This window comes from Schistocerca americana, chromosome 8, assembly GCF_021461395.2.
Source record: "Schistocerca americana isolate TAMUIC-IGC-003095 chromosome 8, iqSchAmer2.1, whole genome shotgun sequence".
Lineage (NCBI taxonomy): Eukaryota > Metazoa > Arthropoda > Insecta > Orthoptera > Acrididae > Schistocerca > Schistocerca americana.
This window is the reverse complement of record NC_060126.1, coordinates 256,147,197-256,160,786: the sequence shown is the minus strand read 5'-3', so window position 1 is coordinate 256,160,786 and position 13,590 is coordinate 256,147,197. Positions and strand designations below refer to the sequence as shown.

The 13,590-nt window shown below is 41.3% G+C and overlaps 1 protein-coding gene across 2 annotated transcripts in view; it reads left to right on the top strand.

Annotated features, from left to right (window-relative positions):
• The window catches only part of LOC124544625 (alpha-tocopherol transfer protein-like), a 131,011-nt gene extending 119,525 nt beyond the window's left edge, over positions 1 to 11,486 (top strand). For both annotated transcript variants that reach the window (XM_047123226.1, XM_047123225.1), the window contains exons 6-7: positions 1,150 to 1,252; positions 10,069 to 11,486. In XM_047123226.1, the coding sequence (XP_046979182.1) occupies positions 1,150 to 1,252; positions 10,069 to 10,220 (255 nt within the window). In that variant the 3' untranslated portion in view covers positions 10,221 to 11,486. The remainder of the gene's footprint in view (positions 1 to 1,149; positions 1,253 to 10,068) is intronic.
• The last annotated feature ends 2,104 nt before the right edge of the window (positions 11,487 to 13,590 follow it).

Genomic DNA, 13,590 nt, shown 5'->3' with positions numbered 1-13,590 from the left:
AGCAATTCATCATTAAATGATCCCACATTTTTCATCGAACGGATGATATTTCAGTATCCACGCACTTTGTACTTGTGGCATAATAAGCAGATTTTACTGAAGATTTAAATTTTCTTACTCAATAGTTTCGTTCACTACGGTACGTCATTAAATATTGTTATAATTTGCAAGAAACATAAATTTTAGTTAAATTTTAAGCATTCATTCCATGTACTTTGTCTATATTTAGTATTCTAGATAAACGTATATAACTTCGACTGACTTGCTGTTTGTCTGATGAAATTTATCAACAGCAACAATTTACGAAAGGCTTCTCACTGGGATTATTTATTATTTATTAACCATACGCTCAAATGTATTTTTGATTGAATCTAATGTAATGTTTCTTCATCTTTTCTATCAGTGTCAGCTTATCTTTCTTGCAAGACTAAACGGAATTCGTTTTGAGTAACTATCATAGGACTTCTAACTCGTAGTCACTGTGTACTTGAGCAAGAGGGTTTTGATTGATTTTTCGATGAACTCTAACAAAACCACTGTCGAAATGCGTAGATAACGACCACAAATCTAGCTATATGCGTTGTCCCATTAGTAGTCAGAGTCACACAAACAATTTTGTTCCCAGGTGGTTGACAGCACAATGCACAGAAAGACGTAAATTGGATTAGCACTCCACTATTAGTTGTGGATCCCCTTTTGGTAACGTCGAAGCAGTTATTCTTTTTAAAGTTCCTCTATAATTTCTCTAAGTCGAAATTTGTGATTATTAAATAAATTTCACTGTGTGTCGGAATCAAAAGGGCCTAACGCGTCTATATTTTAGAATCCTATAGGGGTCTAAGGATAGTTTTTCATTTGTTTTGTTTTTGTTCTGGTGAAATTTGTAAGCCAAAATGTCTAAATGAGCAAGAAGATATCAGCAGAGGAGATAGTGCGTATAATGTTCTGCTGTGCCTACTTTTTGTCTAACATGGGACAAGGAGAATTTCGTTCCAAAGACGGAGAAACAAGCTATTATGCTGATGATCATAATGCTTTGGCTCATCAGTGAATGTACGATTTGAATGTCAGTGTATTTATTGGCGTCGTGTTTGGAAATAAGGCTGTTGGGAGGTTCCTGTTGGCTAATGTTGTGTGGTGTGTTGGCAGATCTTCGTGCACACTTCGCTGGATACGCTGTACAACTACGTGCCCAAGGAGATGCTGCCTGCAGAGTACGGTGGAGACGCAGGACCCATTGATGTCATCCACCGTGAGTACTGCTTTTCACTAAAAGTAAAGAAAAACCACAAAACAGTTGTGACTTATAAGATACATTACATGGTACTAAACATGAAAATGCAGTTTCAGAGAATGAAAAATATTTGAAACGTTGGGGTGGATGTGTGTCGCTTTGGTTAACCATGTGTAATGCATAGCTAATTATCACAAACAACAACATGACATTCACAGTTATGGGTTGCTCTATTAATGATGTGACTATCAAGCGCACAATAAGTGAATGGCATTTCTGTTAATCTCTTCTCAGTGACTACAGATTTAGATCACGAGGAGGACTACCAAGGCAATTATATGTAGAAAGTAGGTCGGAAGATATATCTTTTCACACAGTGTTCGGAATTGTTTTGCTATTTAAAATAGCGGGTGCAGAAAAAGAACCAAACAAGAAGGCAAGAGCACGACAGGGAACGTCGAACGTCGAAACGAACAGAAGTTTCAAAATAGTCATAAATCGCAAATTAACCGTCGGAGTAGCTAGAGCCACAAAACGACAGCCAACCAATAACGAGCGCGCGAAATGTGTTCATTTAATCCAGCCTACGCCGGCTAATACTTGTTATGCTAAAGAAAGCAGTTAGTAATTAAATTAGTTAAAGATAACGGTTTCGGCTGATAAGTGAAAGGTGGGAAAACGTTCAGTTCCCATCCACAGGTGATCATTCGCGAATTTTCCATGATGTTTACAGTGTGAAGGTAGATTATAAAACGAGCAACAATAAGAGGAGCAGAATTACAGTAAAATAGTTTATATGTGATACTGTAAGGGGCAATGTTATTAATAATGGATTCTAAAGACCACATACTAGAATTTTTGGTAATGTATAGCGAGCATGAATGATCTGACAAGTATATCAGCTTAGTCGGAGAAAACCGCACTGCCAGATCCACCCAATCACGTTCGCTTATCGAACGAACTTCCGTATGCTCGTCGAGGGTTAGCTGTTGTTTTATGACACGGATGTTTAAAAAATTTTGCTCGGTTAGATGCCCACTCCCTTGCTCGTTAGTTTTTATCAGTTTTTTTCCAAGCTGCATTCGTCTACGAGGTGAGTCCTGAATCCTCCGCGATCCCGTAGAAAGAAACCATCGCGTACAGTATCGGTATCATCAAAATTATCGCCTGTGTAATCCAAGTTCCACATGGAAAGATCTGGATGTCTGTTCGTGTACCACCCGCTCAGTAGCCACCTTCCGTTGTGTTCCGTTCCTTTTTCGTTCTATGTGAGTCGATCTCTAATCGGTCGCAGAAGGAGCCAATAGAAACACATTGGAAACAAATATTCTATGAGATTTGTAAAATACATATAAAAATGTCCGTCAACCTTACTTCTTTGGTCCAATTTTGCTTCATTATGTATTCGTTGTTGTAATGATCCGTTTGTTTCTGTATTCTCTGAGCCATGTAAGCTAGCGTTCCTCAATCTCTCAGTATTTGCGACCCAATTTTATTGAATAATTTTCATCGCCATCCTCCCACCACCATCCTCTTTTTTTCCGCCCCAAATTATCCCCCAAGGTCTCTCAACTGCCGAAGGAGAAATCTTTATAGACTTCATGGCATTTGATGAAATCAAAAGACAATGCAATAAGGAACCGATATTCGAATTTCGTCAAGGCTTGATGATGAGATTTCTGCACCGAATACGAGCATTTCGTGTACTATTAGCATTGTCAACATCCACGTTCGCGAAACCGGATTTTTGGCATTGACTGCTTTGAAGACAATATATAGATCTCAGCTAAACATAGGAAAAGAACTCAGAGTGTCTACTGTTAACATTAGTCGAAAAATTTTGCCCTGCAATCCAGGTCCAAGGGATTCTCTAGTAATTATTATACTTGTTTTCAGTTTAGTATTGAAAGATTACTTATTAATAGCATTGTGCAACACTAACGCAGTCTTATTTATAAGTGCATTATATCAGTGTAATTGTGAATTTTAATTTTTTATTATGTCAGAATGTGTTTTGCTTTGCTTTCCTTTCAGTAAATTAATCAATTTTTTAATTCATATTTTTTTCTTTCCTGTGAACTCGTGCCCTCCATTTAGTGTTATCACGCCACCTAGCGGGGCATGCCCCACAGACTGAGAATCACTGGTGCATGGTAATATATTTAAGTGATGGCTTGGATCTTTTGACGTAAGTTGTTCTCCTTTTGTTTCCAAGCCGGCCGGAGTGGCCGAGCAGTTCTAGGCGCTACAGTCTGGAACCGCGCGACAGCTACGGTCGCAGGTTCGAATCCTGCCTCGGGCATGGATGTTTGTGCTGTCCTTAGGTTAGCTAGGTTTAAGTAGTTCTAAGTTCTAGGGGACTGATGACCACAGATGTTAAGTCCCATAGTGCTCAGCGCGATTTGAACCATTTTTGTTTTTGTTCCCACTGTTTTTGCACTCGTTATCAAAAACACTGTCGTTTGTGTATTTCGCATTTTCCGAATTTCTCTGTGATCCTTCTATGACCGATGAAAAGCCGATTCTCACAGAACGTGAATGGGACAGAACAGAACGCACGTTTAATTCAGCGTCTAATCGTGGTGTGTTCACACCAGACGGAACGCCAACCCAACGTCACTTCAGTCGAACGGTGAAACTGAGGTTCTGAGATGCCATTCTCGACACAAGATGTCCGAATAATATTGGAGAAATAAGTAATTAGCAATGCTGAAATTTATTAATGGCTACAGAAAGCTCCATAGACTATAAAGTTTGTATGGTAAGCCGCTGAGAAGTGAAACGATAGGAAAAGTGTCGTAAAAACAGTTCAGAAAATCTATATTCACTTGCTAGAGAAAACATACTTAGACATATACAAACACATAAGGCAATACGACATTTTTAACCTTCTCTTTTGTTTTTATTTTCCTCCTATGTACTAAATAACGTCAAAAACAACAGTAAGTTTCTCCTTCAATAGAGCTGACTTCTTCATTGTCAAGAAAAGTTTGCTATCGTCATTGTTATTGTTGTTTTTGTTGTTGCAGTCTTCAGTATGAACATCGCTTGATCCACGTCAGGCTATCATGTGCGTGTTTCCTCATCTCGCAATTACTACTGAAAGCTACATTCATTCGAACCTCATTATTGTATTCGAGCCTTTGTTTCCCTTTGCAATTTTTACTCTCTATACTCCCTCCACTACCAAAACGGCGATTGCTTGACGCCTCACGATGTGTCCTGTCAACCGATTCCTTGTTTTAGTCACATTATGCCATCGATTTATTTTTGCTGAATTTGATTCAGTACTTCTTCATTAGTTATTCGATCTACCCATCTAATTCTTAACATTCTTCTCCAAAATCACATTTAAAAAGCCTCTATATCTTAATGATGGCATCCTTCTGTGTGGCCTCGACCAGAGATACTTGTGGGCTGACCGTTTTACCTGCGGAATATTTTACGCAAGAGGACGTCATCATCATGAAGCCGTACAGCAGAATTGCATGACGTCGGGAAAAGCTACGGCTTTCTTTCGGGAGTTCACATTACCAACATATCCAGTCACATTGGCTAAATGTTACACTGCTAAATCAGTTAATCATACAGACTCTTGCCCTACAAATATTGAAAAGGCTGCTGTTCAGTAACCGCGCGTTTGTCTGGCCTCTCCACAGACATTCCTCCGCTGTGTCTGCTTCCACAGTACGGCTATCTGTATTGATACAATAATAAATCCGGCACACCTCAGCAAAGTCCATGTTATTAATTAAAAACTGATTCGCCAGTACATGATTTTAAGTCGCAGTGTAGGATTCTTCTTTGTGTATTTATTGAAAATGTGAATCATTTCTCGCTTTGAGGTATCTGTCCTCTTTTGTCGAAAAACCCCTAGAAAAAAGTCAAATTCGTCATGGGACTTTCAGCATCTATTACGAAAAGAAAGGTGACGATAAAATGAAGACAAAGAAAACATTATTTTTTAAGGAAGAGACGTTCATATGTTCTGTCATACAATTTGTCTAAAAGTAAAAAATAATATACGAGGGTTGTCCAGAAAGTAAGTTCCGATCGATCGCGAAATGGAAACCACTGTGAAAACCAAACACGTTTTATTTGCAACAGTTAGATACACCTTCCACCTACTTCTCTACATAGTCGCCCCTCAAACTTCGAGTTTTGTCACAGTGTTGTATCAACTTTCGAATATCCTTGTCATAGAAAGCAGCCACCTGTGCTTACGGCCAGTTATCTGCACTGGTCTGCAGCTCGTTGTCTGTTGAAAAATTTTGTCTTCATAGCCAGCGGTTTTTGTGATCAGAGATGAGACTCAGGGGGAGCCAATTACGGGCTGTATTGTGGGTGATCAAACACTTTTCATTGCAAACGTTGCAGGAGCGTCTTCATTGCCCCTGCAGTGTGCGGCCGAGAATTGGCATGCAGAAGGAACTGCTCCACAGTTGCGTCATGTGGGCTGCATGCCACAGGCGAAATCTCTAACCAGGCCCTCAAACATGGCAGGAGACGCTATTCCCTACGCATCTTTAAGTGCTCACTGTTCACTCAAAACTGAAAAGAGCGACGCGACATGATCGACGAGCATACTAGAGACACTGCCCAAAACATCTGTGCAAAGCTTTACCGGATTTTCGCAGTGGTTTCCATTTCGCGGCCGATAGGAGCTTACTTTCTGGACAGCGCTCGTAGATTAGAGAAATATTCCATGTGCCTTTGATGTTCCAAATTATGAACAGGAAAAGAGGTGCGTCAAATGTTTCTGTGATCTGTTTTCTTTTTTACAGTGTCGGTCGATGTCATTTTGTGGCAAAAATCTTCAAGCTTTATTCAAACATGCATCAGTACTCCATTCCGATACCAGGGGCGCCAGCATAGTCCACAGTTAAAAATGACTACTTTGACTGGTGCGAAGTGCGCTCGCTGTGTGTTTTGGTTTCATGAAACTAACTCTGCAGCAACTCTTCGAGGTAAATTTCGCACCGAATGTGCTACATATCTCCACGCAAGCCTACAATTTACCCTTAGCACAATAACTTTGTTGAGACGATTAGCTCACTGCGACAAGATAAATCACCAGGTTGCTCGCGTGCTGATAATTATGTCGAACAGGTTAGGGAGAGCTTTCCCCTAGTTCACAGAAATCAACGCGTTGTGGGTCTCGTGAGACTGGCATTCGACAAAAGACTCTTTCGCGATGGCACATCACATTAGTAATGCAGATAGGGTTGGTCTAAGGGAATTCTGTGGGGGAATGTTGGAACGGACAGAGGGTGACGAGACATTCCTGAACAGAATAATCTTCAGCGATGAGCCAACATTTCATATCAGTGCCATGGTGAAAACCCACAACTGCAGAATACGGGTAAGCGAAAATCCACATGCAACCCTGGAACATGTTCGTGACAGCCCTTAGCAAATTGAATGTATACGACCCTTTCTTCTTCGTGGAGAAAACTGTCTCTGGTCTTGTGTACATCTACATCTACATCTATATTTATACTCCGCAAGCCACCCAACGGTGTGTGGCGGAGGGCACTTTACGTGCCACTGTCATTACCTCCCTTTCCTGTTCCAGTCGCGTATGGTTCGCGGGAAGAACGACTGTCTGAAAGCCTCCGTGCGCGCTCTGATCTCTCTAATTTTACACTCGTGATCTCCTCGGGAGGTATAAGTAGGGGGAAGCAATATATTCGATACCTCATCCAGAAACGCACCCTCTCGAAACCTGGCGAGCAAGCTACACCGCGATGCAGAGCGCCTCTCTTGCAGAGTCTGCCACTTGAGTTTGTTAAACATCTCCGTAACGCTATCACGCTTACTACATAACCCTGTGACGAAACGCGCCTCTTTTCTTTGGATCTTCTCTATCTCCTCTGTCAACCCGACCTGGTACGGATCATACACTGATGAGCAATACTCAAGTATAGATGGAACGAGTGTTTTGTAAGCCACCTCCTTTGTTGATGGACTACATTTTCTAAGGACTCTCCCAATGAATCTCAACCTGGCACCCGCCTTACCAACAATTAATTTTATATGATCATTCCACTTCAAATCGTTCCGCACGCATACTCCCAGATATTTTACAGAAGTAACTGCTTCCAGTGTTTGTGCCGCTATCATATAATCATACAATAAAGGATCCTTCTTTCTATGTATTCGCAATACATTACATTTGTCTATGTTAAGAGTCAGTTGCCACTCCCTGCACCAAGTGCCTATCCGCTGCAGATCTTCCTGCATTTCGCTACAATTTTCTAATGCTGCAACTTCTCTGTATACTACAGCATCATCCGCGAAAAGCCGCATGTAACTTCTGACACTATCTACTAGGTCATTTATACATATTTTGAAAAGCAATGGTCCCATAACACTCCCCTGTGGCACTCCAGAGGTTACTTTAACATCTGTAGACGTCTCTCCATTGATAACAACATGCTGTGTTCTGTTTGCTAAAAACTCTTCAATCCAGCCACACAGCTGGTCTGATATTCCGTAGGCTCTTACTTTGTTTATCAGGCGACAGTGCGGAACTGTATCGAACGCCTTCCGGAAGTCAAGGAAAATAGCATCTACCTGGGAGCCTGTATCTAATATTTTCTGGGTCTCATGAACAAATAAAGCGAGTTGGGTCTTACAAGATCGCTGTTTCCGGAATCCATGTTGATTCCTACATAGTAGATTCTGGGTTTCCAAAAACGACATGATACTCGAGCAAAAAACATGTTCTAAAACTCTACAACAGATCGACGTCAGAGATATAGGTCTATAGTTTTGCGCATCTGCTCGACGACCCTTCTTGAAGACTGGGACTACCTGTGCTCTTTTACAATCATTTGGAACCTTCCGTTCCTCTAGAGACTTGCGGTACACGGCTGTTAGAAGGGGGGCAAGTTCTTTCGCGTACTCTGTGTAGAATCGAATTGGTATCCCGTCAGGTCCAGTGGACTTTCCTCTGTTGAGTGATTCCAGTTGCTTTTCTATTCCTTGGACACTTATTTCGATGTGTATATGGATATACTTGAAAACATTTTTTGATTCTACAGATCGATGACGATGACTTATATGGCGTGCTTTACTACCGGCAAGACAGTGCACCACTCCATTTTCTGACGGAAGTTCAAGGTTTGCTCGATAATCGCTTCCCAGATCAGTGGACTGGCCGTGAAGGGCCAGTCGCTTGGCCACCTCGCTTCCTAGACTTGTCTCCACTGGATTTCATTCTTTGGAGTTTCATTAAAGCCTGTGTGTAAGTTTCTCCCCTACCAGCCGTCCTGAAAAATAGAATCTACGCTGCCGTTGCACAAGTTACGCCCGATTTGCTGCAACGAGTATGGGATAAAATTGAATACCGGTGAGATGTTCGTCGCATCACAAATGGCAGTCACACTGAACTAAATAAATTTCTATATCATTCCAAAGTTGTATAGTTCTTTCTTACGCGCCTTATGTTATTATAGGGCGTACATAAAGTCCTGGAACACTTTCAATTATTTATTGCACAAGAACTAAACATTGTACAGATGTAATACATATTGCATTTTGAAGAGAAACTCTGAAAGTTTTTTTTACAAACATTTTGAGTTCACAGGATGCACGACGCACCGATTTCTCTAGACTACTTATGAAGGTCTCTCGTACGCGCTCCACGTTCACTTCACTCACACTGTAACGTCTGCTTCTCTTTGCCGGGCACAAGCAATTCGTCGTAACAAATTTGTTGTGCCAGTAGAAAATGGCCTTTCTTGTTGGTGGCTTTTTACCGTACTTGGTTCTAAACATCCATTGAACAGCTGTAGCACACTTGTTTTTGTCAAACTCCAACACACGGAAAGCTCGCTCCGCACCTGAACTCGCCATGTTTTGCAACTAGCTCTGACTAGCGGCAAATTACCAAACTACGCTGAGGGGGAATATATGAAAAAAAAAAAAAGGTTTCAGGGTTTCTCTTCAAAATGACATATGTATGTTATGTGTACAATGTTTGTTTCTTCTGCAATAAAACATTGAAAGTGTTCCCGGACTTTATGTACACCCCGTTATTAAAAGTGTATAGACCAAGAGAAAGCAGAGAAGTAGCCATTTACGCTGCAATTTCATATTTATCTTATTTTTGCAACAGAAATAAGAGAATTCCGCAATTTTTTCATGAATGTAATTATATGCGCGTAATATCTAAGTCGTACACGTCTTTTAATAGTTATTAGTAGCCGTTAATGAAATATTCCAGTTTTCTCTGATATCATTAATTATTTCTCAATTACCCTGAGTAATTCCAAGAACCTAGATTATTTCCTTTCAGTTTTTTTTTTAACCTAGATATCAAGATGGTCGCTTTGATATCCCATTTGTCCATTTCGACAGAAATCCACCGTAAATTGGATTACTTGGTATGTTAGAGGCGACATCACTGTTTCCCACGAACATCAACGTAAGAACTTCCATCTCGAGAAACAGTGCCGATGACGTCTCGTCCCATTCCGTCGATAAAAGCTGCCACTTCAAATGTATTGTGAAATTTTTTCGCTTTCCTCTCCGTTCTGTCAGCCGGTCGCTGTGGCCGAGCGGTTCTAGGCGCCACAGTGTGGAACCGCGTGACCGCTACCATTCAGGTTCGAATCCTGCCTCGGGCATGGATGTGTGTGATGTTCTTAGGTCAGGTTTAAGTAGTTCTTATTTCTAGGGGACTGATGACCTTAGATGTCCCATAGTGCTCAGAACCATTTGAACCATTTCTCCGTTCTGTCAATGTGAATCGATCTTAATTGTCTTCAGGTTCGTAACGTAGAGAGGACACTGATCTATGCCACTGTGTGTCTTTCTTCTGCCCGCAGAGGCCTGGGTGAAGAAGATGGAGTCGTACACTCCGTGGTTCAAGGAGCAGGAGAAGATGATCGCCGACGAGTCGAAGCGCCCCGGCCGGCCCAAGACGCACGACGACCTCTTCGGCGTCGACGGCTCCTTCCGGAAGCTCACCATCGACTGAGCAGCCGCCGCCACAACACGGCCGCCACCGAGCTCTCTACGCGTGGACGAGCGCGCAATGGACTTTCTCACCGCCTAGAAAAAAAATATTTTCAAAAATTTATAATACGTAATCTGTAATAGGCAACCATGAGTACTATGTTCAGGATATACTTAGAACACGAATTTGACGAACTGCACCTGTAGACAACTGTAAAGAGGTAACTTAATTCTTCCTGCGTCATCCTAACGAAAATGCGGTCTAATGCAAAGGCAATGTTCAGTAGCTGTGCCACTCATCGCTTGAATTTGCTATACAAGTTGTAATTATCACTGATAGTCCCTTTCCGGTCGCACTATAAGACAGCCACTTCCTATTGGATGCCCAGCCCATCTTGGGAGTTCCTACGCATAACGAAAGCCCCCTGCCGGAAAACTCTCTTCAGACTGTGCGTGACAACTTTCACGTGTTGCTCGCTCTATATACACTCCGGTAGTGGAAAGTTGTCTGCGGTGACAAAACCGGATTCTGTCCGTGACATTCCACTTTCACTACCGAAAGCAACCGATAAGGGAAATACCCAAAACGGAATATGCCTTTCGCGCAATTGGTTCGAGAGCATCAGTTGATTCTGTGTAACAACGAGTGGTTGCAGTGTTCCGTAATCACTAGCAATTCCTAATTACGTACCGTATGCAGCGTCATAAAACGATGCAACACTTTCCCGTGACATATTGGATCCGAAGTTAGAATTTTCTCGGCTTTATCGCACATTTACTTCTGATATGTTTTCCTTAATAAGTTTTCGGGAAACATCTGCATGGAGACCAGTTACAGAAGCCAGTACCATTTAAGTCACAGTAGTATATCTACCGAAAGATAGCGCAAATACTTACACAGCTTTCGGCGCGTTACTCGTTTCTTCGTTACCATATCAAGAACTGGTATTTCTCTGTTAAGTAACACATATGTTGTGGAATCCAAATCGCGTAAAATAAAAGAACCTTAGCTGGCGACTGTCTATGGCATCCACAGGGAAGACCGCTAATGTACTATTAAAATATCACTGCCAATGCTTAAGTTGTCACCTCCGATTCAGATGTCTTTCACCGTAAATTAGGAATAGATACTGTACAAACAAGAGTCCTGGCACAGACCTGATGAATCGTTTACAGGTCGCAAAAACGTACAAGTTGCTTCATATAGCTACTACAGAGTCCTAAGACATAGGAATGTTTAAGGACTAAAGAAAGTGAAGGCGCACTAATACCAGGTTTAGAATTGAAATAACGAAAAATAAACTGTGATAGCAAATAGAACGGACCCTTAAAAAACAAGTCCATAAACACAATAGCGTGCGATTATCCACTGAAGCAGTGAGTATAACAGCTCCATCGCCGTTACCTGGTCAATGAGGAGATTCAACATTGGGATCTAAACGTCAGTGGGAAGTGTTTTATCTAATTAATGCGCCGTTGAACCACCAAGAAGTAGTCATTACAGATGCTCATTTGCACTTGTGAATTACTGTTCTTGCTTTAATGACCCATACAGGTGTAAATACAAAAATAATTGAGGGTAAAAAGTGGCGCATGCCTGATATTGCCAAAGCATAAGCTATAATGATCGAACACACCGATGAATGTTAAGTAACAGTGTTGCCTACCTAAGCTCACCTCAACGTCAGTTGTTCAGAAGAATATTGCGTTGTCTATAATCAGTAGAACAATAGTTTAATCAAAATATAGTATTTGCGCGCTAGTAATGCTTTGAGATCTGTGGAGAGCGAACTGCCGGTTTTGATTTGATAAGCATTGAAGTGCCTCATATAACTGATCTCTGCAGATTGCTACCCTTACCAGCTGGTGTATGTCTAAAGCATCTGCCTTGTGAGGCGTTACATTCACAGAATTCACTTTAAAAGACAGGTTGTGATTATTAGCTAGCCGAGTCTGTGATGACGCCTTGCACTGAGATTTTACTGTCTATCGCACGCACAACACGTCTTTCCACGTTGCACACATCTTCATAAGCAGCAAAGAACAGCTTTCTGAGTAGAGGCATCACGAGAGAGCTCTTTACAGAGGCTTTCTGGCCTTTCTATGTCAGTCGGTTGTTCTGTATTATCCTCTGCTATTTTAATTATTCCATTTGCTCATGAAACTGTATCATTGTATGTTCTGCATTTATGTTATCATTTTTATACGTGTTACATGTAACTGAATTATATAAAATAAATAATAACTGCCAGAAAAGTTAGCGTGTTTGGTTACTGGGAGAAAGACTTACTTTCAGTCATTACTAACAGAACTACACGACCGGAATGACAGAAAATTTCGTAGTATAGTTGTATCTCTATTCATTTGCAGGGTGTGTGCTTACCTTTCCTTTCTGATTTTCCTGTTAAATAATTACCAATGTTTAGCAACCAAAATTTGTTCCTTTTTGGCTCAAGCGTTTTCACTCGCTCACATCCAGTACCTGTTTTCTTCAGAAATGGGTATTCTAATTATAAGTAAATATGCACACAATTGTGTCATTAGTATAGCTATTACAGTAACAAAAACCGGTTGGCCTCATAGACTATTCAGCTGTGTAATATATGTTGGCTGGGCCTTTATCAGCGAGTGGACATTTTAGACCGTTATGAATTCTATGGAAGGTGTTTCCCCCCATCTACTAGATATTCTTCATGATCACTTGACAACACATATAGCAGCCAAAACAAATTACATTACAAATCTTAAATCGAAAAGACTCCAAAACATTTAAAACGGCTGCCACAGATATGTTGGTGAAGGTAAAAAAGTTGGTGGTGGTGGTGGTGGTGGTGGTGGTGGTTAGTGTTTAACGTCCCGTCGACAACGAGGTCATTAGAGACGGAGCGCAAGCTCGGGTTAGAGAAGGATTGGGAAGGAAATCGGCCGTGCCCTTTCAAAGGAACCATCCCGGCATTTGCCTGAAACGATTTTAGGGGAATCACGGAAAACCTAAATCAGGATGGCCGGAGACGGGATTGAACCGTCGTCCTCCCGAATGCGAGTCCAGTGTGCTAACCACTGCGCCACCTCGCTCGGTGTAAAAAAGTTGATTTAGTTTCCAGTTCACCAGTATAAAATACAATGAGAAGTACCCATCCTAGTTTTTGGGTTTATTATTTATGAAGCAGAGAAAATCTACGACATGTGCGACAATCTATGTGTAGAAGGAGGTAACCCAAGGCTTCTTATTTTGATACAGACCACACAACAGATACTGTGGTCTGAAGCATCATTGAACAATCCAACAATTTGCGATTTTATACCAGATTGATAAAAGGGCATTTTCTACCACTTAAAAGAATCTTATCCCTAGTAATTTTCTGGTGCAACATGGTTCATAATCCATGTTA